At 38.2% G+C, this 27283-nt stretch overlaps 1 protein-coding gene across 5 annotated transcripts in view; it reads right to left on the reverse strand.

The window, feature by feature from the left end:
* Positions 1 to 2757: 2757 nt before the first annotated feature.
* The window catches only part of SLC44A3 (solute carrier family 44 member 3), a 39650-nt gene continuing 15124 nt past the window's right edge, over positions 2758 to 27283 (reverse strand). The window contains exons 10-17 of one of the 5 annotated variants that reach the window (XR_011002194.1): positions 24753 to 24918; positions 18674 to 18830; positions 16097 to 16174; positions 6724 to 6861; positions 6021 to 6257; positions 4639 to 4774; positions 4142 to 4237; positions 2758 to 3012 (exon numbers count right to left, since the gene is read on the reverse strand). Coding sequence is in view for 1 of the 5 variants with exons in the window: in XM_068199776.1 (XP_068055877.1) it covers positions 3007 to 3012; positions 4142 to 4237; positions 6021 to 6257; positions 6724 to 6861; positions 16097 to 16174; positions 18674 to 18830; positions 24753 to 24918 (878 nt within the window). In the remaining 4 variants the exon portion in view is untranslated. Of the gene's footprint in view, positions 3013 to 4141; positions 4775 to 6020; positions 6258 to 6723; positions 6862 to 16096; positions 16175 to 18673; positions 18831 to 24752; positions 24919 to 27283 lie in introns of all 5 variants that reach the window. The other 4 variants (XR_011002193.1, XM_068199776.1, XR_011002196.1 and 1 more) reach the window with 4 other exon arrangements.

Consider the following 27283-nt stretch of genomic DNA (forward strand, 5'->3'; position numbering starts at 1 on the left):
GCAGTTCTACAATCAACAGCAAAAGCTTTTTTGTTTTTATAGTTTGGGTGAAAGCAATCTCTTTTTGAAAGCCTGACCATGCCCTCCTTCCTTCTGAATCCAAAACTTAGGCTTTAAACTACTTGGCCCTTATTATGTACTTAAACAGAAGAAACAAACAACACACAAGCTGTTGTTGGTATGCATATTTCATCCAGAGAGACCCAGTGGAATCACAACTGAATTCAGAGTTTGAAGGAGACACCAAGCAAGACTAAAATCAAGCTGCTTTGCTTAAAACAATAGGCTGCAATACTTAGCCATTTTCTGGTTAGCAGACACCAGTAGTCCCTGTCTCCTGTTTTTAAGGAACATAGTTATAAAAGTATCTTTCATTCTGCTGAATCTACTCTTCCATAGCTGCAGGAAAGATGAGTCCACACTTACTGGGCTACATTGCAGGGCAGATGTCAAATTACTGGAAGGGGCTTAGCCCACCCTCAGAACCAGCAGGAGCTGTATTCCCAGGAGCTGTGCCTCTATACAGCCTCCTTTACTACCTGACTACAGTACCCTGCAGGGAAAGGCAGCCCTGAGAAACAAGTACTAAATAACATCAGCTTCTGTAGGAGTGCCTTATCCCTCTAACTCAGGAGGGAATGCTACAGCTGGAGGTTGTTGACACAATTGCCAGTGCATTGAATGTATGACTGGGAGGTCTTGAGGTGTAAATGAAAGCTATAAAGCTATGCTTTCTGTACAAATGTAATTAAAAGCTATATATTTGGAAGTCTTTTCTAAAAATACACATAGTTCTCAAAACTTATTTTACAATGTAATTTCTGGACTAATGACAATACAGTATTCCTTTTAACAGAATAGATTAAAATACAGCTTAACTGGCATTTTTCAGTACCTTCCTTCTTTAAAAGCTAGCTCAGAATTTGAAGGAAGTGTATGAATCCTTTCTCCACTCTGGAGCTGCAGTGAAGGCAATGACACTGCATCGTAATTGCAATGAGCAGAACCACAGAATTGTTGAGATTGGAAGGGACCTCTGAAGGTCATCTAGGGATTTTCTAAAAACAAGGACATACTTAGATAAAAATTTCCCTCCCTTTTTCCCATCAGAGTTCCTGAGTCAAGGGCCAAAACTTGCAGTGTGAGTACCAAATACAAGCAGGAAAAAAAAACAAACCCTGAATGTGTAATAAGAACTGGGGGTTTTTTAACTTCAAAGCAAAGCCCCTTATGCTTTGTAAATTGGTAAACATCATGTTTACATTGTGAAGACACTGCTTCTTGGAAGCAATCTTGGCAAACCCATGGCAGAGGAAAAGTTTTGCCCCTTTTTAAGTACCATATCTGCACACTTTTTCAGGGTTAGAGAGCTATTGCTTATTCAGGACTTTTCAGAAGTTCCCACAGTATCCTCAAGCTGAGCACAAAAAGTATCCAAGGGTACAGATTTAAACAAGGAGAGGTGGTGAGTCACAGCCAGTACATTATCATCTTCACCTGCCAGGCAGAAAGTAATTAATCTATTTCTTTCCCTTTTTCTTCATTTATCCTATATTCCACAACTTCTTGAAGTGGCTCATATTAAAGTAGACTGAAGTTAATTAAATGATGGACAAAAAGCAAGTATTTCTTAGTATTTCTAGATAACTAGTTTCCTTTCAACAGCAGGAGACCAGATACAGTATTTAAATGAAATGGATTTCTTATTCAGGCATCAATAAGCTTTTTTGTACATCATTTCCAAGCTGTGACTAATCAAGGGTTTATCAATCTATTCATTAAGACAGTTCTGAGTCACTTACCTGCAGTGATGTCTCACTTCCTATATTGATACTTTACTGAAATCCCTGGCTGGCATCATTTTCCCACCACAAACCTCTCCTCAATAACATTTGAACAAAGAGAACAAAATGTGCCACCGAGTCAAATCTGAAACTACTCCATACTCAGAACAAGATGGAGACTAAAGAGTGTATTACAGTCAGGCTCCAGATAGAAAGTTTAAACGAGCTTTAAAATTGCTCACAAGAAAGTGCTGGCAGACTGTTACCAAGGTAATTTTTTTAAAGTGTCTGCACTTGTGTTCCTCTTCTATCTAGAGCCCTGACAGTTCCTCTATTTCCTCCATGATCTATTTCACACCCATGCTACAGCTAACATTGCTATAAAGTATTATTTATAATATTTTTATCTCATATCTGTCCTATTATTTTATCTCTGTCATCTGCTACTTTGTCAAGCTCTAAATACAGATGCAAATTTTTCTGCTTCATCTTTTCAATTGCGGAAGGAAGGAAAGGAAGGAAAGAAGGAAGGAAAGGAAGGAAAGGAAGGAAAGGAAGGAAAGGAAGGAAAGGAAGGAAAGGAAGGAAAGGAAGGAAAGGAAGGAAAGGAAGGAAGGAATATTCCTCATCTGCCCTTTGGAGAGGAGCTGGACAGTTTATGATACGAACTTGTAAAAACCATTCCCAAAAGTGTATAATTAAAAGAAAGACACCTACCTCATAACTGATAATTATCTTGACTACAGAGAATTTCTATCAGGGTTAATTTCCATCAGTGAGCTTAGTCTGTTCCTTAATTGGCTGTTCAGATATGCAGAATGAATAAGGACATAGTCATCTCAGAGTGCGTCCTCTACAAATGTTTCTGCATTTACTGTTCTAGGGATGACTGGCACAGCATTCCCAGAGAAGCCTGAAAAAATCATGTTAACTCCATGACCTTTTTGACTTACTCTTTTAGTCTGACAACATAGAAATTTACAAAGAGTGGGTTTATTATCAACTTTCAGACCATCATAACAAGTGTAGTAATAAAAACTAGATGTGATGACACACAAAATATTTTACTCATACAAACAGATTGTGTGTCATTTTACCAGTGCAGAAGATAAAACAAGATTTAGAGAGCTAATATTTTATCCTGGGATACTGGTAACCTTTACAGATATGACCATTTTTGCTATTGCTGCTCTGCTTCCACTCTTCTTGGTGTACTTCACATTCAAGTCTACAAAGAGAGAAAAAAGGAGTCAAATAATGTGTAGCACTGTTTCTGCATTTAAATGTTGTAAGGGTAAACGGGGAAAACGATTAAGGCTCTTTTGTATCTCAAATCCACAATGTTCTTGCAGGGAATAACACCCACCCAGCCTCTGGTTTCTGTGCTTGGCAAAAAATTACTGAAGAATGCAATAACAGACCCAAACAATGAAAATATTTAGTACTATCCCTCACTGTAGTAATAACCTGGAGGAGTGCTCTGCCTGTAGCAGAATGTCCTCAGGATTGAGTGAGAGGTCACTAGAGCCTGGTACCTTTTGAAGAAGAAAAATCACCAGCATCTGTTACACTTGTGTAAGTAGCAGCGGCAGCAGAGGACTTGTAGTAGTACCCAGCAAGTGTGGGTGCCACAGGAGCTGTTCCTGCAGAATTTTCCTCTAGCAGCCCTAGCTTGTCTCCCACAATGCTTGGGGAAAATCAGTCCTGATTCTGAACTTGCTGGGGCAGCTTCTCAGGCTGGGCAATTTGCAGTATTTTTTCAGATGTCAGTGAGTGAGTGTTGACTCTGAGGACTTTCCCAAGCCTGGGTGTGGGGAAACACTCCCTTCTGGTATGTCAGCTTTGTTACCCCATCATAAAACAGAATAAACAAATATATATATACTGATAAAAAAGGAAGAGAGGAGAAGAGGAGAGAAGAGGAGAGAACATGAGAGAAGAAAAAGGGGGTGAGGGGGAGAGGAAAAGACTCTTAAGCTCTGGTCTTAGAGGTCTGGAACTTTAGCAGCTCTAGCATGAAATTAAGCAGCCTACCACTCTTCTGACTTTGATACAGCAGGCAGGTGAAAGACTATCTGAATATGATTTATCTCCCACCCCTCTGGCACTGTCCAAACTTTCTCTTCTTCTGCTGGGCACAATGGGGAATGTGAAGAAAAAAGAGAATAATTATTTGATCCATCTATTTTGTACTAGCAAAGGGTTTCCTGAGGAGGGAAAGCAGTAGAAGAACAGGATACTGGGTACAGCATGCTGGTTGCTGTGAGATGTCAGGAGACACGTGATAACCTCCATCCCTTCTTCTTGGAACATAAAGGCAAACACAGCTGGCAGGTAAATACATATCCCACGCTCACCATAGGCTGGAGCTCTGTCCCATCATTATCATGGAATGGTCTTGTGTTTCTGTTCTTTCGCCCTTCTGTTAACTTGTTACTCTGACTCACAAAGGTCTACAAGCAAAAACCAGGGTGAGATCGTTTGTGAAAGGAAACCATTATGCTAATAAAAATACCTGGTGAAGGAAGATAATTAGCCCAGGGCTAAGAAACTGTAGCTGGTTCCTGGCTGGATGACAGTGATACTGCGAGGGACTGCAGAGGCAGCAAAAGTGATGAATGCAACTGAGAAAGATGAATTAAAAATCTCTGTTACATCTCCTACTGCAGGAATGAGGTTTCCAGCTGTATGAAATCCCTCCCCCGGCTCTCCGCCCACTGCTGCATATTGTCCTGAGGGCCACAGAGCCTCCCTTCCACCCCCGGGATGTTTGTAACCTGATTGTAGCACAGACAAGTCAAATGCCTTCATGTGTTGGGAAACTCCAAATTCTTGTCTGCGTTAGCAAACTTACTCTTGATCATACAATGAGGAGGAGTTTGAATGTGCTGCCCACAGTTTTTCCATTGAAGGGTACAGAGCCTGTCCTGCTTGGAAGACTCCTTGTCCCTGTGGGAAATCCTCTCTTCACCCACAGCTCTAGGGCATGGCTAATTACACAGAATTAAGAGCACAGTTAAAGAGAAACTACCACGAAGTTTGGAAGTGGAGAAAGGAGAGCCTCTGTTTCATGAACGAAAATTGGCTTAAGAAGTATTTTAGAATTTGGCAAAACAGAGAGGGAAGAACAGAGGTCAAGGCTCCAGAGTTTTCCATTCAGTTTTATATTCCTAGCCAGGCAATGTGCTTAAGTACTATTCTGAACCAAAGCCAAAGAATATATATCTGCTTTCTTCTGTACAAAGGGTTAAGCCTGTCTTTAGGCTGCCTTTTTGTTGTGCTGCTGTTGTTGTTCTCAACAAAATTCTATGAATATTACAGAAACTCTAACAGCAGCATTAAAAAAAATAAATAAAATCCAAAGCTCCAAAACAGTTCTGACATTGTCCTGAAGAAAGCCATCCAGAACATTTGTGTCATATGAGCTACTCTGGCTGCTGGTTATTAATTTTCATGGATTGCTAAGATTTTCTCTGTTGTGTAGTTTGTGACGGAAAAGACAAAGTGTCAAAAATAGCACAAAAGGAAAAAAATATCTTAATCTTCAGTTATTCTCTTAATTAGAAAGGGGTGACACATATATATTCAAAGGCTTCAGTTACAGCACTACATCACTATTAGCTAAGTACTGAAGGTAATACAATACAGTAATTACAAGGGTAAAGGTTCAGAACAACCTGTCCAGAGGCAGAAGAGTTTAATCAAGAGATAGAAGACAATGTTTTGGCAAAATAATTTGTAAAGGTATGAAGCACAGCAACTCAGATTTGCATGAAATATGTTCAGAACTACAGCATCTGTAGCATGTGGAATGGATCCCTGACCTGCTACTTGTTAATTTTTTCTCATCAGTGTACAGTCAGTCACAAGAAATATAAACATTAATCTTAGGGCACCCCATGGATCAATTTCTGCAGCTAGCTCATTTATTTATATCTTTTAATTACCAACAATATATTGAAGATATATCTAATTAGGCCCAAATAGTCAGCCATTACTTACAGAATATGATCTAAAAGAAGGCAGCAGGTCATAGCTAAGACACAGGAGTCAGAGGAAGCCATTTACTTCAGTTTATAAATTAAGGTGCTTGTATCCCTGAGTCCACCCTGTTCTAAGGTGTTGGAAAGGAAATAGCATGGGTTGTGGGTTCAGATTACTAGGTCTTGGGGAAAGAAAAAGTGCTTAAAATCTTAGAATGTCTCAAATATCTTTGCTGTAATCAGGGGGATTTACCAGCAGCTCCTGATCCACAAAGTATGGCTTCTCTGCAGTTCCATCATTTGTTTCCATATCAATAGCAAAGCAAAGGAACATGGCATCTGCTGTCACTTCAAACACTGACAGAAAGCTGTGGGACATCAGGTAGGCAAAAAATGCAACCAGCATCAGAGGAACTACCCAAGCTTGCAACTCCCGGTGGTAGTTAAATGCCATCAATCCTCCAAAAACAGTAAAGCATACAACAAACACCTGTAAAGGGCAGTGAGAGAGAAGTGCAGAATGAATCATGCAGAAATGTTTCTCATAAAAAAACCAATCCCCCCAAACCCTGAGGCAAATACATTACAGCCAGTATTTTAAGAGCACATATCATCTGGGAGATAGCTAAGCAATTTCCAGCATCACATAGTTGTGCTACTTTGTGTTCAATTCCATGCGTAAATACCACAGGGCAGAGGAAACCTCTTGCCATGTATTTACCAAAGACTTGATGCAATTGGAGCTGCCAGAGTGGGTCCAAGGACACTTCTATCTTACAACAAAACAACTTTGCAAAGTTCAATTCCTCAGATATTCTCTCCCAAACTTATTTTACTGCATTGACAACACTGAATTTAATGAAGATAAACTTTATTTACTTTAGGTATATGAAAAGATAATCAAACCTGATTTTTCACTTCATTTTTACAGAACAAATATTTTTATTTACTCTTACCTTTCCTAAAAATAGGAGAAAATCTCCAAAGCAGCTAATGGATGCAAGCTTAGCAGAATTCCTTGCCAAAATACTGACAGCATCCTTTGCTGATGTACAAAAATTTGTCCCATTTATGGCTGTAGTTGTGTATGCATGCTGAAATGACATAAGATAATAATACAGTGAGAGAGGAAAGACTCGTAATCTAGATTTCACTTCAGCAAAACACAAAGCCTTAAACTCTATTTGGAATTACTGACTGTATGAATATTAAGAGTTATTTTGCATAATATGGCAATTTTATTTTAACTTACTATAATAGTCATGCTTCTAAATTCAAAGAGTTTTTCTACATAATTTCCACCATTAGCAAATGTTACAACAGTGACTAAATAAATTCCTGAGACCACATTTATCCAGTTTATTTTAAAACACCCAAGTTCTCTACCCCAAAATTTGTGAATGAATATGACACAATTACCAGAGAACACCTGGAGTCTCGCTGTCCAAACTTACTGGCTATCTATCTCCAACATTGCTGGCCAACTATGTAAGTGGAAAAATGAAGTTATGTATTTACTGGGTCATTAAATGTTGATGATTAAAAAGCTTTTATACATGGCTCTTTCAAACACTTTAGTGAAATTCAAGCTTATAGTCACAGCCATTAAACAAACCTTTTTGTGAAGGATTCTGGACAGGACCAGTGACCGTATCATGTGCCCCACCCCACTCAGAACAACAGATAATTGGGTCAGTCCCAGTTTTTCACTGTATTGAGAATTTTACATTATATTACTTGGTGGAAACATGCCTGGACAGGTGGGGAGGATAGAATATTTACCTTCATGGATTTGATTATTTTTGCACTTCTGCATAAATTAACATGTATGTCCCATTTATGGAACTCCCCAGCAAGGTTTTGAAACTATGTCCAAAATATCAGCTAAGAAAAGCAGCACTCATGATACATTAATTATGGGGCTTTACCAGCAATTCTTACAAGTAGTTTCCCTTTACTTAAACTATTAGAAGGCAGATTACACCACAAAAGCTTTAGTCACATCTGATATAGTCAGTAAGAGCTGCAGTGTGCAAGGGATTACTGATCTAAAGGAATTGATAAACCCAAACACATATGTGGTGGCTACAATTGCTTTCTGCTTCACCTGGAAATGAAAAAGAACCAGCTCATAAGGGGTTTGCTGAAAGTGAATTATGGCCTACTGAAAACCCTTCCTGTTCAAAAATCTGTTTTTTCTTACTTACAATTTAAAATATAAAACAATTTCAGGTATCTGAAGCAAAGAAAATTTATTTCTGTGGAGTCCAGTTTTACCTTTGAGCAATTTATGTAGCATAGAAAAGCTATGATATTGTATGAGAGGAAGGAAGGAAGGAAGGAAGGAAGGAAGGAAGGAAGGAAGGAAGGAAGGAAGGAAGGAAGGAAGATTAAATGCAATCAAAGAGGTTTTGCCTCTTTATTGTGGATATTATTTATATAAAAATTTTTTTCTTACTCTGATAGTAAAGAAAAACCAGTAACATTATGTAAATACTGTACTTACATATTAACAAATACATCCATAGATGTAAAAAATATATATAATGACTATGGATTTATTGCCTACTATATGAAAACATCAGAGACACCAATGAACTCTACAGAAACTCAAAGAGTATCTGCATAAAAATATGTTTAAACAAGCAAGTTCACTTAATTCCTAAATAGGAAAAAATGCTTTCTGTGCTAACTTTCATTTATCCTGAGGGTGTTCCCTTCCTGGCAGGATGCCGTCACACCAGAGCATCCCAGGATGCGGCAGCAGGAGAGCTGCCAGTGCCAGCCCTGCTGGCCCAGGACACAGGCAGAGATGGCCTCACACCACACTCCCTGTCTGCCGTCCATAGCTGTCGCTGCGTATTTCAGACATGGACAGATTTCTCTTTATAACGTGCTGTGAGCTCAGTCTGTTTCATCATTCCCAGGGAACCGAGACACTAAGTAGAAAAGTGTTTTCTAAGTTTGTTTTTGTCCCTTGAGAACTAAATTCACAGAGCAGATCCTGATCTGGTGAGGTCAGTATGAATTTTGCCAATAAATTAAACAGAGATTCTGTATTCATTATAAATTGCAAAAAATGTGTTTTAAAAATAAAAAAGAATGTTTAAAAAGCACGTGAGCTTGTACAAACATTGTTTCCAAACTCAAAATAAACACCCATTTACTTGCACTCTCAAAATAGCCACTTTGGTATTCAAAGAATGTGCAATGAAAAGAATTTCTGATATTTATTAACTAGAATGGTTACCTTGGAAAGACTGAAAATGATGCTGGAGACAGTACACTACCCGAACAGGCATTTGTTGTGTTACAAACCAGCTGATAAAAAATGGCATTTATAGCAGTTACAACTTAAACAAATAATGTAAGTATTACCTAATGAGAATACTCAAGAAATAAAGGCAGCCAGGTAATAATCTAACATTCTAGAATGAATAGGAGAGATACAGAAATTAATGAACTGCTGAAGGCTACAACTAGTCAGACATATGTGAAGCAATAATATTACCAGCACAATTGGAAGATTTAGCCAAGTGATCTCTACCTTTTAGCAAAAAATACATTTCTGAGGAAAAAAAAATATTTGAAGGGTTTCTTGTTCAGCCTAGAATCTTTTTCCATACACTTGCCTCACAATTCTCAAGTTTCTCATACTTTCTCCCTGATGCCCTGATCCCATCCAGCCACATAGAAATCTACATGTTCTCACTAACAAATCACATCAAACATTTAAGCTAACCTATATTTCCATGAAACTCAGCATTGCATGGGAATGAGCTCAAGTGATTTTTTTATTCTTACTCATCAAGGAACACCTAACACACACAAGTTATTACCTATATTTGCAAATAATTTTGGACTTTGAACTAAAAAGCTTATATAGCCCATTAATTTTAAAATTGGAGGATATGTGCAATAATCCAAAGCCTTTCAAATTAAAGATTGTTGTGAAGGCTACAATGGTAGACCATGGCCAGTTAAGAACCTGCTAGCATTTAGAAACAGGTTATTTAAATATGTGTTTCTACAGACTATATTTTTCCATGAACAAAAGCTTTAGTGGACTTGAAAATGTTTGAGAGAAGGGCAGCAGGAATGATCCAAAAGGCGTGGAATGTCTTCTGTCTGGGGAACGTGAGGCTCTTCTGTCTGGAAGAGACATGACTGAAGGAGGATGCAGCAAGAGGGCTGTGGACTCATGAGAAATGCAGAGAGGCTGTGTAGGGTTAGATGGCTCACTGTTTCTTCCAGAACAACAGCCAGACAGGGGCAGGACAGTATGAAGTAGTAGGAGCCAAATTTGAAAACAGATGGTATTCCTTCTTGCCATAAAGTTGTAAACTCTGAACTGCTGGGCAAAGGATGCTTTAGCTGTTAAAAGTTCACATGAGCTCAACGGAGACAGGGAATTACAGGGAAAAGGAATCTGTTGAGAGTTATTAAACACACAGAAAACACACAGCTCAGTAAGTCCCTAGGTTGAAAACAGATTCAGAAACAGCATAGAGGCAGGGAAATATCCTTTTGTTCTACCTTAGCATTTACTCACAGTCACTGCTGAAGATGGGATACTGGGCTAGAAAGAGATTCAGTCTGATCCTTATGTACACATTACAACTCATTTTTTTATCTTTGCCTAATGAATTGATCTTTTACAATGGTAGTCTCTGCTCTGATGACAAGCAAGTAATGATGGCATTGATAACATAGAAAGCACAGGGGATAGTGGATTGGGATCAGCATTTATCCTTGCACCAGCAAGTTGATCTCATATCACCACCTCTCTGAAGAACACAAGCCTCTTCTGGCTTGGGGCCTGGGAACTAGACACTGATTTCTCAGTGTCACAATGAATAAATAGGGAATGTGAATGTTTACATATTTCCAAATACCACAGTATGCAAAAAAAAAATCTATTTAAAGAATATATCCTTCTGTGTCTCACAACACAGAATGTCAAAGGTCTTGGAAAAAGTGACCTGGTAGTTTCATGAGAAAGGCACTGTGGCTCAGATCCAGGCTGTAAGTTCCCCAATTGTTGAGAATAATTGCTACTTTGTGTAACAGCTGAATTCAGTCCTCCATTCTAGGGCTTGCTTTCATAAAATGAGCTTTGGGAAGAGAAAATTGCCATAGCAACAGAATCTTCTTAAAAAGGAAGAAGGAGACATACTGATCTCTCATCCTAGTTCAGCTTTTTCTGCTCTGCTGGTGTTTTCATCCCAATCTGATTTTATTGCTGCCAACTCTCTTAGGGGCTGCCCTGGTCAGCTACCCGCAGTGCAGTGCAGTGCAATTCAGGCTGGACCTTAAAGTGTCTTAGCCTGCAAGTGTCACTGATGCCAGTGGAAGCCCTTCAGAAAACAAAATCCAGTGGCAGCAAGAGACAATGAGTGTGGCTGCTGTGCAGCAGTTAGAGATCTGGTGAGAGAGCTGTATCATGACTCTCAGATGGTGGGAAATGAGAACAAGATGGGCCTCGTGAGGCCCCACTGAAGAGATGAGGACATACAAGACCAGAAGGGACTTTCAGCCACTCCAATGCCTATTTCAGATTAGCATATTACGCACATTTTTCTCTTAAGTGGAAAACCCCTTCTTTAAATCACTTTGGACTTCCCTTCTCCTGTGCCTTACATTTGGAGCTGCTCCAGACAGTTGTCCTGCTGGTCCTTAGGAACCTTCTTCCAAATTCCAGATGACATTTATTCATGAACAATTTATATCTACTCATTTTTCTGCTCATCTTGTCAGGTTTTTACCCCTCCCTGCTGTCTCATAGATGGCTAATGGGCTTGCTCTTACCCTTCATTTGTCACAGGATATTCCAGTCCCCTCCATGAGATAAGCCTGAGCACAAAACCAACAACTTGTACAATGGCATTTATCCCCTTCTTTCCAATGCAAGTGTTTAATCTCGCAGCTTCCAGGACTGACTCTGTGCTTCCTGCAGCCTTGTTAAAAAAAGACTATTGTCCTGTGACTAACAAACACATGGAGAATATTTTTCTCCTCTACTTCTAATCAATAAGCACACAGTTAATACAGAAATGGTTATTTTTTTTGTTCCTAGGCTAATTGCTATCTGTAAGAAACCTTCAATAACCTCCTGAATTTTCCCAAGCAGTCCAAAAAGCACAACTTTCATTTATTTCAATTTCACCTTATATTTTCCATCTGGAGTTATTGGAAAAAAATTTCAGGTTTCCTTGCTTACTTCTCTATGTGTTATTTACTCCCTCCATGGCTGTCATCCAGTGGGTAGGACCAACACAACTTTCTTCTCGGAGGGTAGTTGGGTGTCCTTTCCTGCTGCATCACAGTGTCACATGTGGGCTCCATTTCCATGATAGTGTTGGATCAAAAGGATCCTGCTTTATATGTGCATTGCATGATGATTACAGCATTAATGGGGTTGATTTCAGTGCTTCTGCACTTAATGAGAAACTGTTCTTATTTGGGATTTCTAAAATAAATAAAACTGAAGATTTCCAGAGAGTTGTTAATAAATTTCTCTGCTTAAAAGCACAGAATTACCTGTCACTTGCTTAATTGCCTTGTATTTTCTCTTTCTCTTTTTTCCCCCTATTGTTTCTTCTTTATAGGACAGGGAAGAAGAGAAAAGTATCAAAGCAAGAATTAGTCAACTTTGTTCAACTCTATTCCATACGTGGTTCATCCTACAGAACGAGTCAAGATCTAAAGTTGTTGTTTGTCTAAAGCTTGTTTCCTATTATCATACACATTAAGTCTGTAGAGGGGAGATAAACTTAATTAAAATATTATTTCACTGCAGAAGAACATTTTATCCTTGTATTTTCAAGAGGGTTGAAAAATTAGCTCTATATCTAGAAGTAATATTGCCAGTAACATTAAAATGCATTATTGTTTTTGGGAGGAAAAAGAAGTACTCGATGGGGTGAGGTGCAATGTGTTTGGCATGGAGAGAACTGTGCTTTACAATAGCATGCATGAATTTGGGTTTTATCTAGGTGAATTCTTCACAAGGCATTTAACTGAAACCTCCTGATAGGCTTCCATCCAAAGTTTAAGAGACAACCAACTGCTATGGATATACAGCCATCAGACAGACTTGCTTTTGGTTTATTACACTGGACAAGTGCTGGCTTTCAGTCCCCGGGAAGGGTCTCTGTCCCAGGAAATGGGGCTCACACCCTGCTGAATTCACTGACAGCCCAGGAGGCTGCACTGCAGCAACCATGCTGATGAACACAGAAACCACACCCTGCTCAGCAACCCCTTTAGAAACCCAGGCACTGTGGAGGAGTCACTTTGCCAGCTGGCTGCAGATGGACCTAAAGCAGACACAGAAAAGCAAAACTATCCAGTTGTATTGTTTTTAATAAGGCTGTAAAGGGACAACATGTGAACACTTCGATGTATATGAAGTTAAAACTGCCACTACAACTTAAGAAAGCGGGAGAGAAGCAGACCTCATAATTCCCAAATCACATTAAAGGCCAGTATATTTTTTACAGAAGAAAAATTTCAATCTCCTACTTGAGATGATTGGATATGTTTATCTGGAACATACTGAAACCATCAGAGCCAGATGAAAAATCTGGTACTTCTGACAAGTGTTGGCAAACAGAACTGTCAAGTAAGGATAGTGACTTTATATTCAGAAAGCACTTTTCAGCCACAGAACCCTGAGTGCTTTACAATTGTTGCTAATGGATTATACACACACATGAATCACTTTGCCCATGACTGAAGTGGAACAGCTTAAGGAGTGAACTGTTTTACAGCACATAGCAACACTACACCACAGCTTAGCACAGGATCCAGTTGCAAATCCAAGAGAAATTTAGGAAGGCTGAATGTAATTGTCTATATTGCAATCTGCACAGGACACTGGGCTTACCTTACCCCTCCTCCAACAACCACCCCTGCAAATATGACAACTGCCAGCATCTAGCACAGCACTCTGTCATGATGGGAAGATGACAGGGTAAGTCTTTGGCTTGTTCCACTTAACTTCCAGGAGAGCTGAACAAAACATAACTGAGCCTGCAGAGAATGAGTCACTTCAGTGATGCTTGCAACTATTAAAGTCAGTATTAAATATCACATGCAGGGTGGTACTGCAGCCCAAAAAGTACCCTTAGATAACATAATAGAGCACTTGGTTGATTCTGCATGGGAAGTAAGAAGCTTGCATTCTTTCACCAGGGTTACTTTCCTCAGCACCTGTTTCTCATCTGCCAAGTTCTCAGAGGGAAAACAAAGTACTCTGTTTAATCCTGATTAAACTTGTGAATGAAGGAACAGAAAGAATTTAAATTACTTAAGCAGTTTAACAACAGGTTGAGGAAAATAGTGCAGAAGTTATTGGATCTTCTATTTATTTTTTTTAGGGCTTCAGGTAATTATATGCTTTTCATTATAGTGAAAATAATGCTGGAATAAAAAGCAAAAGAATAGGAAATAGTAAGGAATGCTAATGTACACAATGATCTTTGGACCAACTTTTACAACAGCTGTTCCACATTTTAGGTTACAAAAAAATCAAAATCTGAACTTAAAGAATACTTCTTTAGGAAAATATTAGAAACACAGGTACAATTTTTTAACCCCTCCCTCCCAAGTTCTACTCTCAGGTCTGTGTTCAACATATGTGGGAAATTTCTACGTTGCTCCCAGCAGCTTCCACCAATCTCAGTAGGAGCTCTTAAGAGCTCAATACTTCTGTTAATCAAGAAATATGTCAAAGCTGCTTAAAGCTGCAGACATTTTTTCCTTCTTTATTTCTTTTCTCTTCTACATGTGGCCAAAGATTTTACAGAATCAAACACTACAACTTTAAATCATAGTAAAAAAACAGATTAGTTGTAGGGGAAAATAAATAATTAGAGCCACAAATTACTCTATGAAATGCAACAACTCAAAACCAATGTTTAAATTTTGTACATTTTGTGTATTAAAATTTTGTGTATTAAAATCTTGCAGCCTGTTCTTGCTTTTTTTCTTCTTTAATTGTTGCCCAAATTGCCCTGGATTTGGAACATGTGTACTACCATTACCTTTGCTAAAAATAGATTTAAAAAACAAAACAAAAGTGATCACTTTATTATGATCATTAGATTAAAAGTCACAACTCATATAAAACCAGAAATTTTCTAACAATAGAATAGGAAACAGGAACTCTTTAAAGGGGAAAAGAGCTACAATACAGCCTTCTGAAACAAAAGGAAGAACATTACAGTAATTAATTCTTTTAACAAACACATAGCAGACAACAGCTGGAGAAAGTAAACACTCAGATGCTGGATATCTCTTTGAAAGGCAGGAAGCCAAGCCAAGGGGAAAGGGTGACTACAAATGGAAAGCCTGGAAGCAAAATGAACTCTGATATTCCTCACCAAATCACTGACTATAAGACCTACCTAGAAAATGTAAGCCTGGAAAATTCAGAAATTTCACTGCGCAAGTATTTAATCTAGGGTGAACTAAAATGAAAACTTTCTCTTCATCACTGTCCAAGATTAAACCTAATTTATGCACCTACTTAAGAGGAAAAGTCACACTCTTTATCACTATTATCTTGTTTACTTCACTACTACCCTCAGCAATGAGAACAAAGAATTCAGCAGAGGGTGGAATCAGCATGAACATATAATTCCCTTTCACATTAGGGAATTTCACACTTCCCAGAGATAGAACAAGGCAATGACAAAGACAAAAACTATTTACAATTATATATGTAACTCTGGAACCCATCTGGAGAAAAGAATTGTGAAGGTAAGAAGAGGTGTCAGGTATCTGTAAATCTGCTGTATGTCAGAAATTATCCATTTCCAATTAAAACATCTTTTAAACAAGATTGCTATCACCATGGTTTGTATTTCCAGATCTACTGATACTGGCAATCACTAGGAATTTAAGTTTCTTTATTCAGGACTTTCAGGGGGAAAACACTGTAACTAGTTAATGTCACATCTCCAGGTATGTTTCCTAATTCTTCATTGCTTCCTCCTACCTGGACTGTCTGTGTTTCAGAAGTCTGTCTGGCACAACTCAATAAAATGTTAAGTCTTCTTACCTACAGAAATAGCAATTGGCCCTCTGAAAGAGCTGGCTATCTCAAGCTGTATTTGCAAGTTTTCTAAAATCTAGCACCTTGCATATTTGTCAGTTCCCTTTTTCTTCCCACCAAGCACTTGGAGGCTTTTTTGTTTGTTTCATTTAGGTGGCCAGCAGGAAACTTTGGCCTGCCTGCCATGCTAAGCCATTTTTAGCCATGGTTGGTCAGGGACCAACCATGGTATCCAGACTAGCCCGAGGAACAGAGATGACAGAGCATACCTGGTTAAAGCATCTTAAGCAACTTTTCTGGAAGCAAACCCAGCAGAAACAACAGTTGAACAGGTGCTTTGCATTCTTCTGCAATAAAATGAAATTATTTGTTATTGGGCACATAATTAGCCTCAAACAAAACCACCATTCTAAAAAAAACTTGTTTTACAGGTGACTGACTCTTCTAATAAAAATTTCACTTAGGCAGCAAATATTTCCATTAGGATTTTAGGAATTGTTTTTAACTCAGACTGTTCAATATTAATGACTGCAGAGCTGTGCATTTTTTTCTTCTTCTTATGGATGGAAGATTCTTCTCTGGGAAAAGAAAATAAGTGCTGTAAGCAGCTTTGTGAGCTAACAGCTGCCTTGGAGAAAAACAGGTAGGCAAGTCAGTAATCCTTAAAGCACTTCAGAGTGACCAAGGAGTACAGAGACACATTTTTAACCTGATTATTAAAAACCTTTCACAGTTCTGAAATGACCGGTATCCTACTGAACAAAAATAAAAGAATGGGTAGCAGGGCTTATATGAACATACATGTGTTTTGACTCAAAGCATTACTTTCATTTTTCAGGTCAGGAAGAAAAATTGTGAGTTAGAACAGGCTATTCATAGACTACTGAGCTGTATTAATTTCATAGCAAAAACTGAGCAGTAAAGCTTAATGTTTGTTCCATGCTCCCCCATCACATCATGAGTTCAGAACACCTCAGCATGGACATGATGCAAGATAAGAACAAGACATCTTGGTATCCACAGTAGCCTTCCAAAATTAAGTGCCTGTTTTTCTCAACAAAAGGAAATTCAGTTCAGGGATACTTGGTCTTTTTAATCTTATTTTTCCAGAGGTCAGAATGTTTTTATCTTGCATGGAAAGCAGAGATCTTCCAGTCCCTATAGAAAAGTCAAGTCCCAACAACTACTATTGTTCAAGCAGAAACCACAAACCTCCCAACTTTTTCCAAAGAGGCTCATGAAAATATTCTAGGAATACCTCCTTCAAAACAGTGACTGTACATGCAAACTCCTGACAGAGAATAATTTACCCTTGTTATGTATTGCTGGAGAGATGATTTTACTAAAGCTATGTTGTCTCAGTAAGGACTGTTTGCTAAAAGCCTAGAGCAAGGGATCTCACCTACAATCTCCTCTCTGATTCTGCTTGAAGACTGCTGTGTAGAAAACATCTGTAAATTTACCTGCAAGCTTGCAGGCCCCTGACTTCTTCTCCGTTCATAGAGAAAGCAACTTTTTTTGCAAGGGTGGGGAAGTCTTTGTGAGCTCTACAAGAATGCAGGGTCACTTCTCCATCCTTTAGTCCAACTACTCTGGCCCTCAGTGAAAGGGGCCACAGCCTGTTCTCTCTGCCATGCGAAGGAGCAAGGTTACTCTTGAAGGGATCTTTCCAAGGACTGAGCACATGAGCTGGCCAGAACACTTTCTAGTCTCCTTAGCAGCAGTTACAGCTGTGGGCCATGTCGCTGAATGCTAGGGAACTGGACCAAAAGGAACCTGAAGCACAGTGCTGCAGACACAAATAATCTTTCTTTGCTAATTAAATCTACAGTCATTCAGATTATAAGACCATGTAAGAAGCAAGCCCACTTATCCTGCTTTCTCTAAAGGCAGAAAATATTCTATGTCATCCTACCTCCTGTCTTTATACAATGTTCTTAGTTAACACAACTCACCAAGTTTTATAACCAAAACTTTCATATGAAAGCAACATAAATCCCGACCACACCTTTCAAATGTTTTATTACAAGGTTTTTTTATTTAAGCATTCATAACCAGTACCCAACACATGCCTCATAGTAAATACCCTGTCAATGTAAATACTCTGTCATAACTATACATAACATGCTTCAAGGCCAATGTAAACCCTAGAGGAAAAGACCTGCATTTAAAACCTTTTCTTAAATCTTCTCCTAAAATCAGAACTCTGCATTCCTAACAGTCCTCCCTCCTTGCAAAGTGCCAGAATTTCCTACAGTGGTGTGCTTCCAGCAGAAGATAATATATGGAGATGCATGAAAGGAAAAAAGAAGGCAAAAATATTCTAAACAGCCCAGAAATATGGCTTATGTGTCTTAAAAGATGTTGGATACTACACAACTCCAAGGAACAGTTCTTATTCCATATATTCTTTCTACAGAAGCATATTACAAGGCAGATGAAATATTTTCTATAACAGATTTTAAATCTAACAATAGCATTCTTACTTCTGCTTGTTAAATACTTGTGATTGAAAAAAAATTAATAGAGCAGTCTGCCAATACTTTCTTTTTCCTTCAGAAAAACCTTGTTATATAAACACTAAATAAAGGTGAGTTTAATATTGGTATCTTCTGCTTTTAAAATTATCAGCCTTGAGAATAAAAAGGAAGCATTGATATCTGAGTTGGGAGAAAAAAAGCTTTCCTAATGAAGAAAACATGATAAAATATAAAATCTATCTATTAATAATAGACAGTAATAACAATACCATCTATTTTTAAGCAAGAATATGTTCTTCACTTCTTTGCCCCATGATCTCATCTTTAAACTACTATTTTTATAGTGTTACAGAAGTATTTACCTACCTTTTGGTTTAGGATATTGTAAAGGTACAAGAGAACAATCCTTGGTATTCTCAGTATTGTGATTATAAATGAGCCTTTTACAGCAGTTCCTAGATGGTAGCAGAAAAGAACTGATATGGAAGACAGGACTGGGTGAGGTGGTGGGTTATTTTTATTTCTAGAAAGAGAAACAAACAATTTAAAAATGGTTTAGCAACTTATTTAAGAAGATAAGCATTGTGTCTTTTCAGTATTTAGAAATTTTAAGAATTAAGTTGTAATCTCCTTTCCCAATTGAACTATTCTGGTTTTTCTACTGACTTAATCTGAATCTTCACCTTAGTCCAAAGAAAAGCAGCCAAATTTATAATTTCTGGGCTAGTTTAATTCTTAAAAAACTACTGTTTTCTGTATTGGAAAAATATCTAGGGAAAAAACTACAATGGAAAATAGGAGAAGTAAGTGAACAATATCTGAGAATACTCCTTGAACACCTCTTTCCAGTTTCTGTCACTTCTCTTATTCTCTGCAATCTTTTATTTAGCTCTTGGTTCTGCAAGATTTTAGTCTGAGGAAATGAATCCACTATTTCTTCTTCAGTGGTAAAATTAAAACTAGAAAATAAAATAAGTTCTCACATATAAAATTGAGAGCTACCATCTACTTTTATAGCTGCAATTTGGCCAAATTTGGTTTAAAATTATTATTTTTTTCCACAGAGCAGGCTTTCTTTTAAAATGGAATAAAGCAAAAAAAATATCATACTATATGTTTAGGATTATAATCTGAACTAAAAAAACTTGTAGTTCTAGTGCACACTAACCTGTATTGTTTTGGAAAAATAACGTCTGCCAAAATCAGAAAGCAAAGACAAAAAAAAATGGCCTAAATACAAGTTTTATTACTTTGCTTCCTTTATAAAGGTCAGTTTAATATCAGTCATTTACAGACAGTAATATGACACAGCTCCCAAGAATTTATATAAACCTCAGGAAATCGACTTAAAGACACTCCCTCACCCCTTGTCAAATGCTGAAAAAATCAACTAGATTAACACTCTAAGTACATTTAAAAATGTTTTATAGGATTAAAAAAAAACCCATATGGATCAATAGTCATAATTAGACCTTCCATAAAGTAACTCTTAAGCAACTGGCCCAACCCTGAAATATTTAGTTAGGCAACAGAACCAGCAGAAGTTTGACTAAGTATCTACATAAAGATCAGATATAGTATCACAAATAAGAAGCCCTGTTTTAGGAATTGATTTCTTCAAAACCTCTGTTATCTCAAAAAATCAGTAGTTTGCACAAGAAATTAAAAAATAAAAAGACAGCCATAAGAGAGTGACTTCTTTGGGCTGAGAAGCTTTAAAAATATAATTTTATTAAATCCTTACTTCAGCAAGGATTTAAATCATACACACTATATTCAGGAGTGGGATTATAGTTCTGCAAGAATCCTGAAAGTATCACTGCAGTTCATTCAAAACACAAAAAACTTTGCACTGGAGAAGTTGTATTTAAATATGTGAATATACCACATTATTTGAAATAGGAAATTCCAGCAAAGCAGTTGCTACATTTATTATTTTTGTCTTATAACCAGGGGAACAGCTTGGGGGATAGTGGAATTTTATACTGAATAAGGCAGTTTGGGGTTTTTTTAGAGTCATCGGGTTTCTGTGTTAGAAACACATGCATTGTAGTGTGGATGAATTATTCTATTCATATTGAGCCATTGGGCTCAAAACACTTCCTTACATATGACAGTGTCAGTTCGATCTCAGAACACAAATTATTAAGTTTCTGCAAGTTAAAGGTTAACTAGTAATAAGAAACACGGAAAGGAAAAGGTTTATTCCTGTGTTAATAATGTACTTGTTACTGAAGAGAAAAATGAAGAAGGGTTTTAATATTTTTAACATGACTAAACGATGGCCAGGAATGTAAAAAAAAAAAAAAAAAAAAATTAAAATTTTAAAGCTTAGTTTAGATAAATTTTACATATTTGCATGTTTTTCCACACTTCCTTTTCCCAGCAAAGGAATTAGCAAAAGAACAGGGCCTGACAAGGATTTTGCTTTGCCTCCAAACAGATTAGAAAAAGAACAGATTTCCCTTGTAAATCTGGTTCAGAGTGGGAAACAAGAAAGAAACTAAACACAGCAACAGGTGATGGTTATGACTGTAAACAAGCTCAAGATTGGCTCAAACCTACTCCCATTGCTCCCAAGGCTGAAGTTTCACCCACCTTTGTGCATTATGTGGCTGCAATCCTGATGTGGCTTTAACACAAGCATGCAATCATTATGCAGTGGATTCTGTGCATGTGAACTCCACTGCATGTGCACAAGGCATCAGGGAAATCTGGGAATCTGCCTCATTGGTTATAAGACTGAATAGAGCCACAGCTTGCTTTTCCTCTTTGGTATTTCTGTTTTATGTTATCATGAGATTGTTTGATTTACATACAACACTACTATTCCAAACTCCTGTGGACCTCTATTCAACAACACATTATCTTTTAATAATTTTATTTCTTCACTACTGTCAATTGCCTTTATTTACTTGTGAGCTCTGTGACACTCAGTATCTTTTTTTAGCACTAAGTTCCTTGAATCAAATAATCACACATGCATCTTTGCTTTCAGTTGGAAAACATTTTTTTGTGAGAAGAAAAAAATGTCATCTTAACACACTCAGACATAGACATTTGAAAGGAAGAAAAGGGTATTTCTTAATTTCTTTAAAATTCTCTTATGAGCTATGCTTACAGTTTTCCTCACTCATGTCTCACCAATTTCAAAGACTGTCTAAAAATAAATTTAGTATAAAATACTTTAGAAATGTTAAGGAATGAATCTTCTATTCTTCAAGTAAATATGAATCTCAAATTTTAAACAAACACAATAAATTACAAGATTTGTAACAAAACAGACATTATGAGACTGTAACAGAGACCACACAGACTGTACTGCCCTTTTACCTTATCTCAAGGCCACATGGAACAGGTCTGACTACGTACATGCTGGTGGCTCTTTTAGGTCAAGTACGTAAGTAGGTCAAAGGATGTCCATAAATATTGCAGATACATTTGAAGAGGAAGCCTTTAAAAGTTTGTTCTAGTTCATCTCTCAATGACTTTGGTGCACATCCATAAACCTTCATTTTTGACTTACTGGGAGAAATATCTATTTCACTTCTCTTGGAAACTGTGGTACTCAACACCTTAGTCAGGTAGATAACCCCAATCCTTAATTTCAAATCTGTGCAGTGATATATGTGCACTGGAGCTACTAAAGAAGCTCAGACATGGACAGAGCCATGATGCCTCTGACAAATCAAGTTACCATATCACCTTCCTTTACTCCCAGAGAGGGGGAAAGGCTCACTTCCCTGCAAAGGTGAATAAATACATAACACCTAAGCACATCAAGGTGAGAATAAACCCTCATGTAAAACACCAATTATAACAAAGAAGGCTTTTTAAAAGACCAAGCCCTTTCCACAAGTTGTAAAATGTAATCATTAAGCAAGAAAATCTACTTATTTTTATTAAATTAATGAAATCTTTTGTGTATTCATATTTCATCTAAAAAAAAAGGCCAACTCCATTTTCAGTCGTGGTATTACAGGCCAAATATACGTAACCTGTAAGGCTAACCCAGGTAGAATGCCCCCCTGCCCACCCCATTTGCAGCTCAGCCATGGTTGCTGGCTGTGCAGCGCATTGCTGAGTGTGCTGTGGAAGGAGATTTCCGCATGGGAAGGCCCTGCCATTTCCTCGGAGCACTTACAGGACCAGAAGAAAGCCTGTCTGTAAGATCCCATCAACAAACTCTTGTAACATGCCTTTATGATGCAGCCCCAGGGAATACATTAAAAACACACAGCAGACAAGCTCAGAGCTGCTGGAAGAGCTCGAGATAACCCTTGCCCTTGCTGGTGTGGCTGCTCCTGCAGCTAACCACCCTCTCCCCATTCCTGCACTGGTCTGCATCTCTGTGGATCTGTGCTGACAGCCTAAAGGCCAGGACAAGGGATTACCCCCACTGAAAAGTTGCATTTTCCTTTGCAAACACAACTCTCTCAACACAGTACAGGTCACCTGGCAAGCAAGAGGAGAGCTTAATGGTATTGTACAAAATGATACCAATACAACTGGGAGCAGGAACCTTCTGTACTTGGCAGCCAGTTCCTGCAGCAGTAAAAAATAGCTGGAGAGCGGAAGCCCCTAGCAGAGCAGTAAATGTCATCACAGCAGTTTCTACAGGTGCTTCCCTGCTCTGCACGAACCAGATATGGACAGTGCCTTTGCCTTGGGGATTTAGGTGGTGTATTGCACCAAAATGCACTGCAGCACACAGCCCAGGAACTCAGCAGAACTACTTTACTTCTCAGGAACTCAGCAGAACTACTTTACTTTCCTGTGCTTTCTCAAGCCAATTTAAATGAACCTTTAGTGCCTCAGCATTCAACTACTAAAACTGAGGTACATCAGTGTGCTTACAAGAGAAGAGCAGCTCATTATCCACAGCAGCACAGCCATGGGAGTTCCAGAGCCGTTCCAGAGCTTCAGTAGGAAAAAAAGCAATGACATCAGAAATGAGAGTTCCTCCCTTTCCAGGTCTTATTATAGCACGTAAAATAGAAGGGCAAGACTGTGTCACTCTTTCAAAAATATTTCAACACTTTAAAAAGCAACATTTTAGGTTTTATTTGCTCTTACCTAAGCAGCAGTTCAGTGGCACAGCTGTTGTGTTGTTAATCGTCTCAGGGACGGGCTCCTGATACACATGTTAAACCTTGTCCTGCCTTAGCTTTTTGGATGGGATGATAAAAGATTGCTTAAACCAGGGGTGGAAACTTGCTAGTCCTAGATCTTCCAGCCTTGCTGCTTTGGCTGGAAGAGCACAGCTCCATCAGGTGCTGCAGGAAAACCCTATGGAGCCAGTCCTGCAAGCAGAGCCTGCGCTGGTGTCTCTGCTGGGCACTGGGGAACACACCATTTGGAGACCTTCCAGCAGCAGCCTCTTGATCAGTGACTGAAACACCCAAGGACACATTCTGGAGACCATCCACAGAACCCTGCTTTCTAACTTTCGGAGAAGGCCAAAGCCATCCTCCCCAGCTGCCCTAGCCATTTGGCCCTAGGCAGCAGCACCCCCACTCCAAGGGCCCCAGGCTCTCTCCAGCCAAGCTCCGCACCTCAATCTCACGTCACCTTCCTCAAGGGTTAATTTTCCAACAAATTGAGGTTATCATTATATTCCTCTAATACAAAATGAAGAAATGCCTTAAAATGCCAGAGTTTTTCACAGAGCAGAAAAATCTCATCACTGGCCATAGAAGAACAGAGCACTGAGGGTGAGAGACCTCATAAAATACTCATAAGGAAAAAATTTAAATCAGGAAAATTCTCTCTTCATTGTCCAAAAACTCAACAACATATTGTGAGATTTAAATCTTCCCCTGCAATGAGTGCATCTACCCAATTTTATTTCATTTTACTTTTCCTTGTTTCATCTACATTTGCATTCCAGGGTATATAATATTCAAGGAAGTTTGTTTGCATATATCTAAACACTTTACAGTGTTAAAGCATTTATAGTTAACTGATAATAGTATCTGCACAGAATTAAAAAAAAAATTAGACCAGCAGTTATGCAGGCAGAATAAATGGAAACCCAAAGCAGAGATGAACACTTACAAAGAGGTCAAACTGCCCATGAAGACATGAAATTACCAAGGAACAATATATTGCTTCTCATTAGGAGCTAACACAGTCTCCTGGAAAAGGGTGCAATGCAACCTGTGCCTTCCAAATGGTAATTCCCCTAGAGCCAACAGAGCTCCAATGGCTTATATCAAGGTTCAGTTTGGCCCAGGATCTCCAGGAGCAGGGGTGAGTCACATTAATATCATGCACTTTGTAAAATCTTACTCAAGATCTTGCAACAAGCAACATTATTCTATAGTAAATTGGATTCCCTATATTGACATAAATTGCAGTCTAATTGAGGCTATTTTGCCTAGAAGAAGATTGAAAGTAAATGCTGGAAAATCCCCCAAACTATCAGGGGCAATTCTGCACTCACCTGTTGAAATAACAAGTAACCACTGCCCCAGCAATCACCATTTGCTGACAGGCAAGAATGAATTCACTAGTCCAGATAAGGCCAACGAAATGATACCATGCCATGTAGCAAATTCCAGACAGAGCTCTGTATTCTACTTGTCCTCCCGAAGTGGACTGTGCAGTACCTGAAGTTGGGATTACACCACTGTGTTATTATAACATGCCAGACAAAGGGGGAAAGGAAAAAGGGAGACAGGGACAAAGAAGTACATGGAAGTGCTTCTGTGCATGTTCTCTTAACTTCTCTTCAGTAAAGTTAAAAAAAAAAAAATGCTATTTAATTCTGTCTCTTCTAACAAAGTTAGAGAACCAACATTTTATAATTCAACTTGGATTTTGAAAAATAAAATCTCATGAAAAGCAAAAGACTGTGTTTAAATTGGGATTGAGACACAGCTACCAACAAAGGAAAGAGGAAAGCTACATATTAGTAAAGATATCTGAGAAGACATTACTCTAGACTTGAGTAATCAAATAGGTCAGAAGTAAATGAAATCTTGATTTTCATTATTCAAATTTGAAATAACTGCATAATTATGAAATGCTTTTGTGTTTTTTGTAAGAAGCAGAAAGAAAGACTGCAGAAAAATATTAAGGATACAAAACATACCATTGCAGCAAAACAAAACAAATATTTTAATTGCTATTACTAATCAGAACCATGGCCATTAGTTTTCTGTTCTCTATACTTTGCAATCGTTGTGCAAAATACAGGCAGATAAAATGTAGGTTTTCTGTGGGGGAAAAAAGCAGACATCTGTATGGTAGTACATGCTTCAATGCTACTACTGTATCTAGGAGCATGGATAAATTAACTTATCCAAGCTAAAAACGTCCCTTCTGCTACTGTTACCAACAAAGAATTTGTTCCGTATTCATAGATGGCTTTTCATAAAAGGTGGGGGCAACTCAGATTCCTCAACAATCCGACCTTTTTTCTGTGCAATCCTCTTCGTGGCACTTGACTCTGAAGGGCAGTCAGGGGATAATGGCATTAGGACAATTTGGTCCTAGTAAAAGGTCTCTAGGTTCCTAACATGCTATTTTAAAAAATCTTTTATTTTACCAAGACTTACGTCTACTAACCTTAAAGAGAAACATGTTCAGCAAATAAAACAATCTCTGGAGGTGAGTAGTTTCTTATTCCAACTCCATGAAGAAATAACAAAGTGAGACAGAACTGCTCAAACAGCAATATAACTTAAGCTTCAATACTTCATGTATTCATTTTGTGGACTTGGCAGTGTTAGGTTTACAGCTGGACTTGATGATCTTAAAGGTCTTTTCCAAGCTAAATGATTCTTTGACTCTGTGTTCTCCTACAGGACAACACACCACATTCAAGTTCAAAACCACCACATATACAAAGCTATCTAGGAAATGGTTCCTTTCTGGCCTGTTTTTCCACAGCCACAGACTTCTCACTCAAGAATAACTAAAAGTAGAAACAGTAAAGATTTGTTTCAGCAATACCATCAGGTTTAAACAAGCTTTTTTTAAGTTTTCAGAAGCAAGGTCTCTTAGCCTGTAAATTAAGAAAAATAACCATCTACCCCACAGGAGCACTGCAACATTATTGTAAAGTTCTTTGAAAGATAAAAAAATGCTATATGGCTACATAAATACAGACATATGTTCTAGATATTTTCTTTTTGGAAAGGTTAACAATATTGACTGAACAGGCAAGCTCTCTCCAGTACGGTATGGCTGGTCATTCATAGAAATACTGTTGTGCCTCCAATATATTCAAATAAATTTTAAGTCTGTGGAGATATTTGATGGCTTGAAAAAGCTACTACTCAGATCTCTTTTCACAAACTCTCCCTCATTCCTCCCCATCCTGTGCTTCACTGGTTTTAAGTTTGCAAAAGTGAGGATTTTTAAGGGGAGTTTTTGAGGATATGTTCATTTATTTAAGTCATTAAAACAAGTGAGGTACCATATAATTCTGAATTCAAGAGATTTTTCATTTCCCACATTTCTTCCAGAGGCTCTAGACTGCCTTTTCCTGCAGCACTCACAACTAGCCAAATACACTCATTATCCATAGCCTGCAGCCTTCACTAAGGGAACTTAGGCAAACGATGTCAGTGAGACACAAGGTGTCCTACCTCTCCATTTTCATACAAAGACATTACACCATTTGGTAGCAGAATTAAGGACATTTTCCACTGTACAATCCACCTGAACATTTATTTTTCCAAAATAGGCCCATTCTGGCTTTGTTTCAGTGGTGTTGTCATGAAGACTGATAAATGTTCATATGTTCATATGGCAAGCTGATCCTGTTTGCTTTTTACCAGCCTACTGAAATAACCACCTGCAGTAGTAACAGTAATGGCTTTGTATTTCCTGCATAACCTTGTACTTGTACATGTGCACGGTGCTGTGCTCAGCTGCACAGAAATCAGGCAGAGCCACCTGTGACTTGACCTTCGATCACTTTGCTGGTCAGGTAAGGTAAACTAGTTTTGTTATTTCACAAAAATC

The sequence above is a fragment of the Anomalospiza imberbis genome, chromosome 9 (assembly GCF_031753505.1).
Source record: "Anomalospiza imberbis isolate Cuckoo-Finch-1a 21T00152 chromosome 9, ASM3175350v1, whole genome shotgun sequence".
In the NCBI taxonomy this organism is placed as follows: Eukaryota; Metazoa; Chordata; class Aves; order Passeriformes; family Viduidae; genus Anomalospiza; species Anomalospiza imberbis.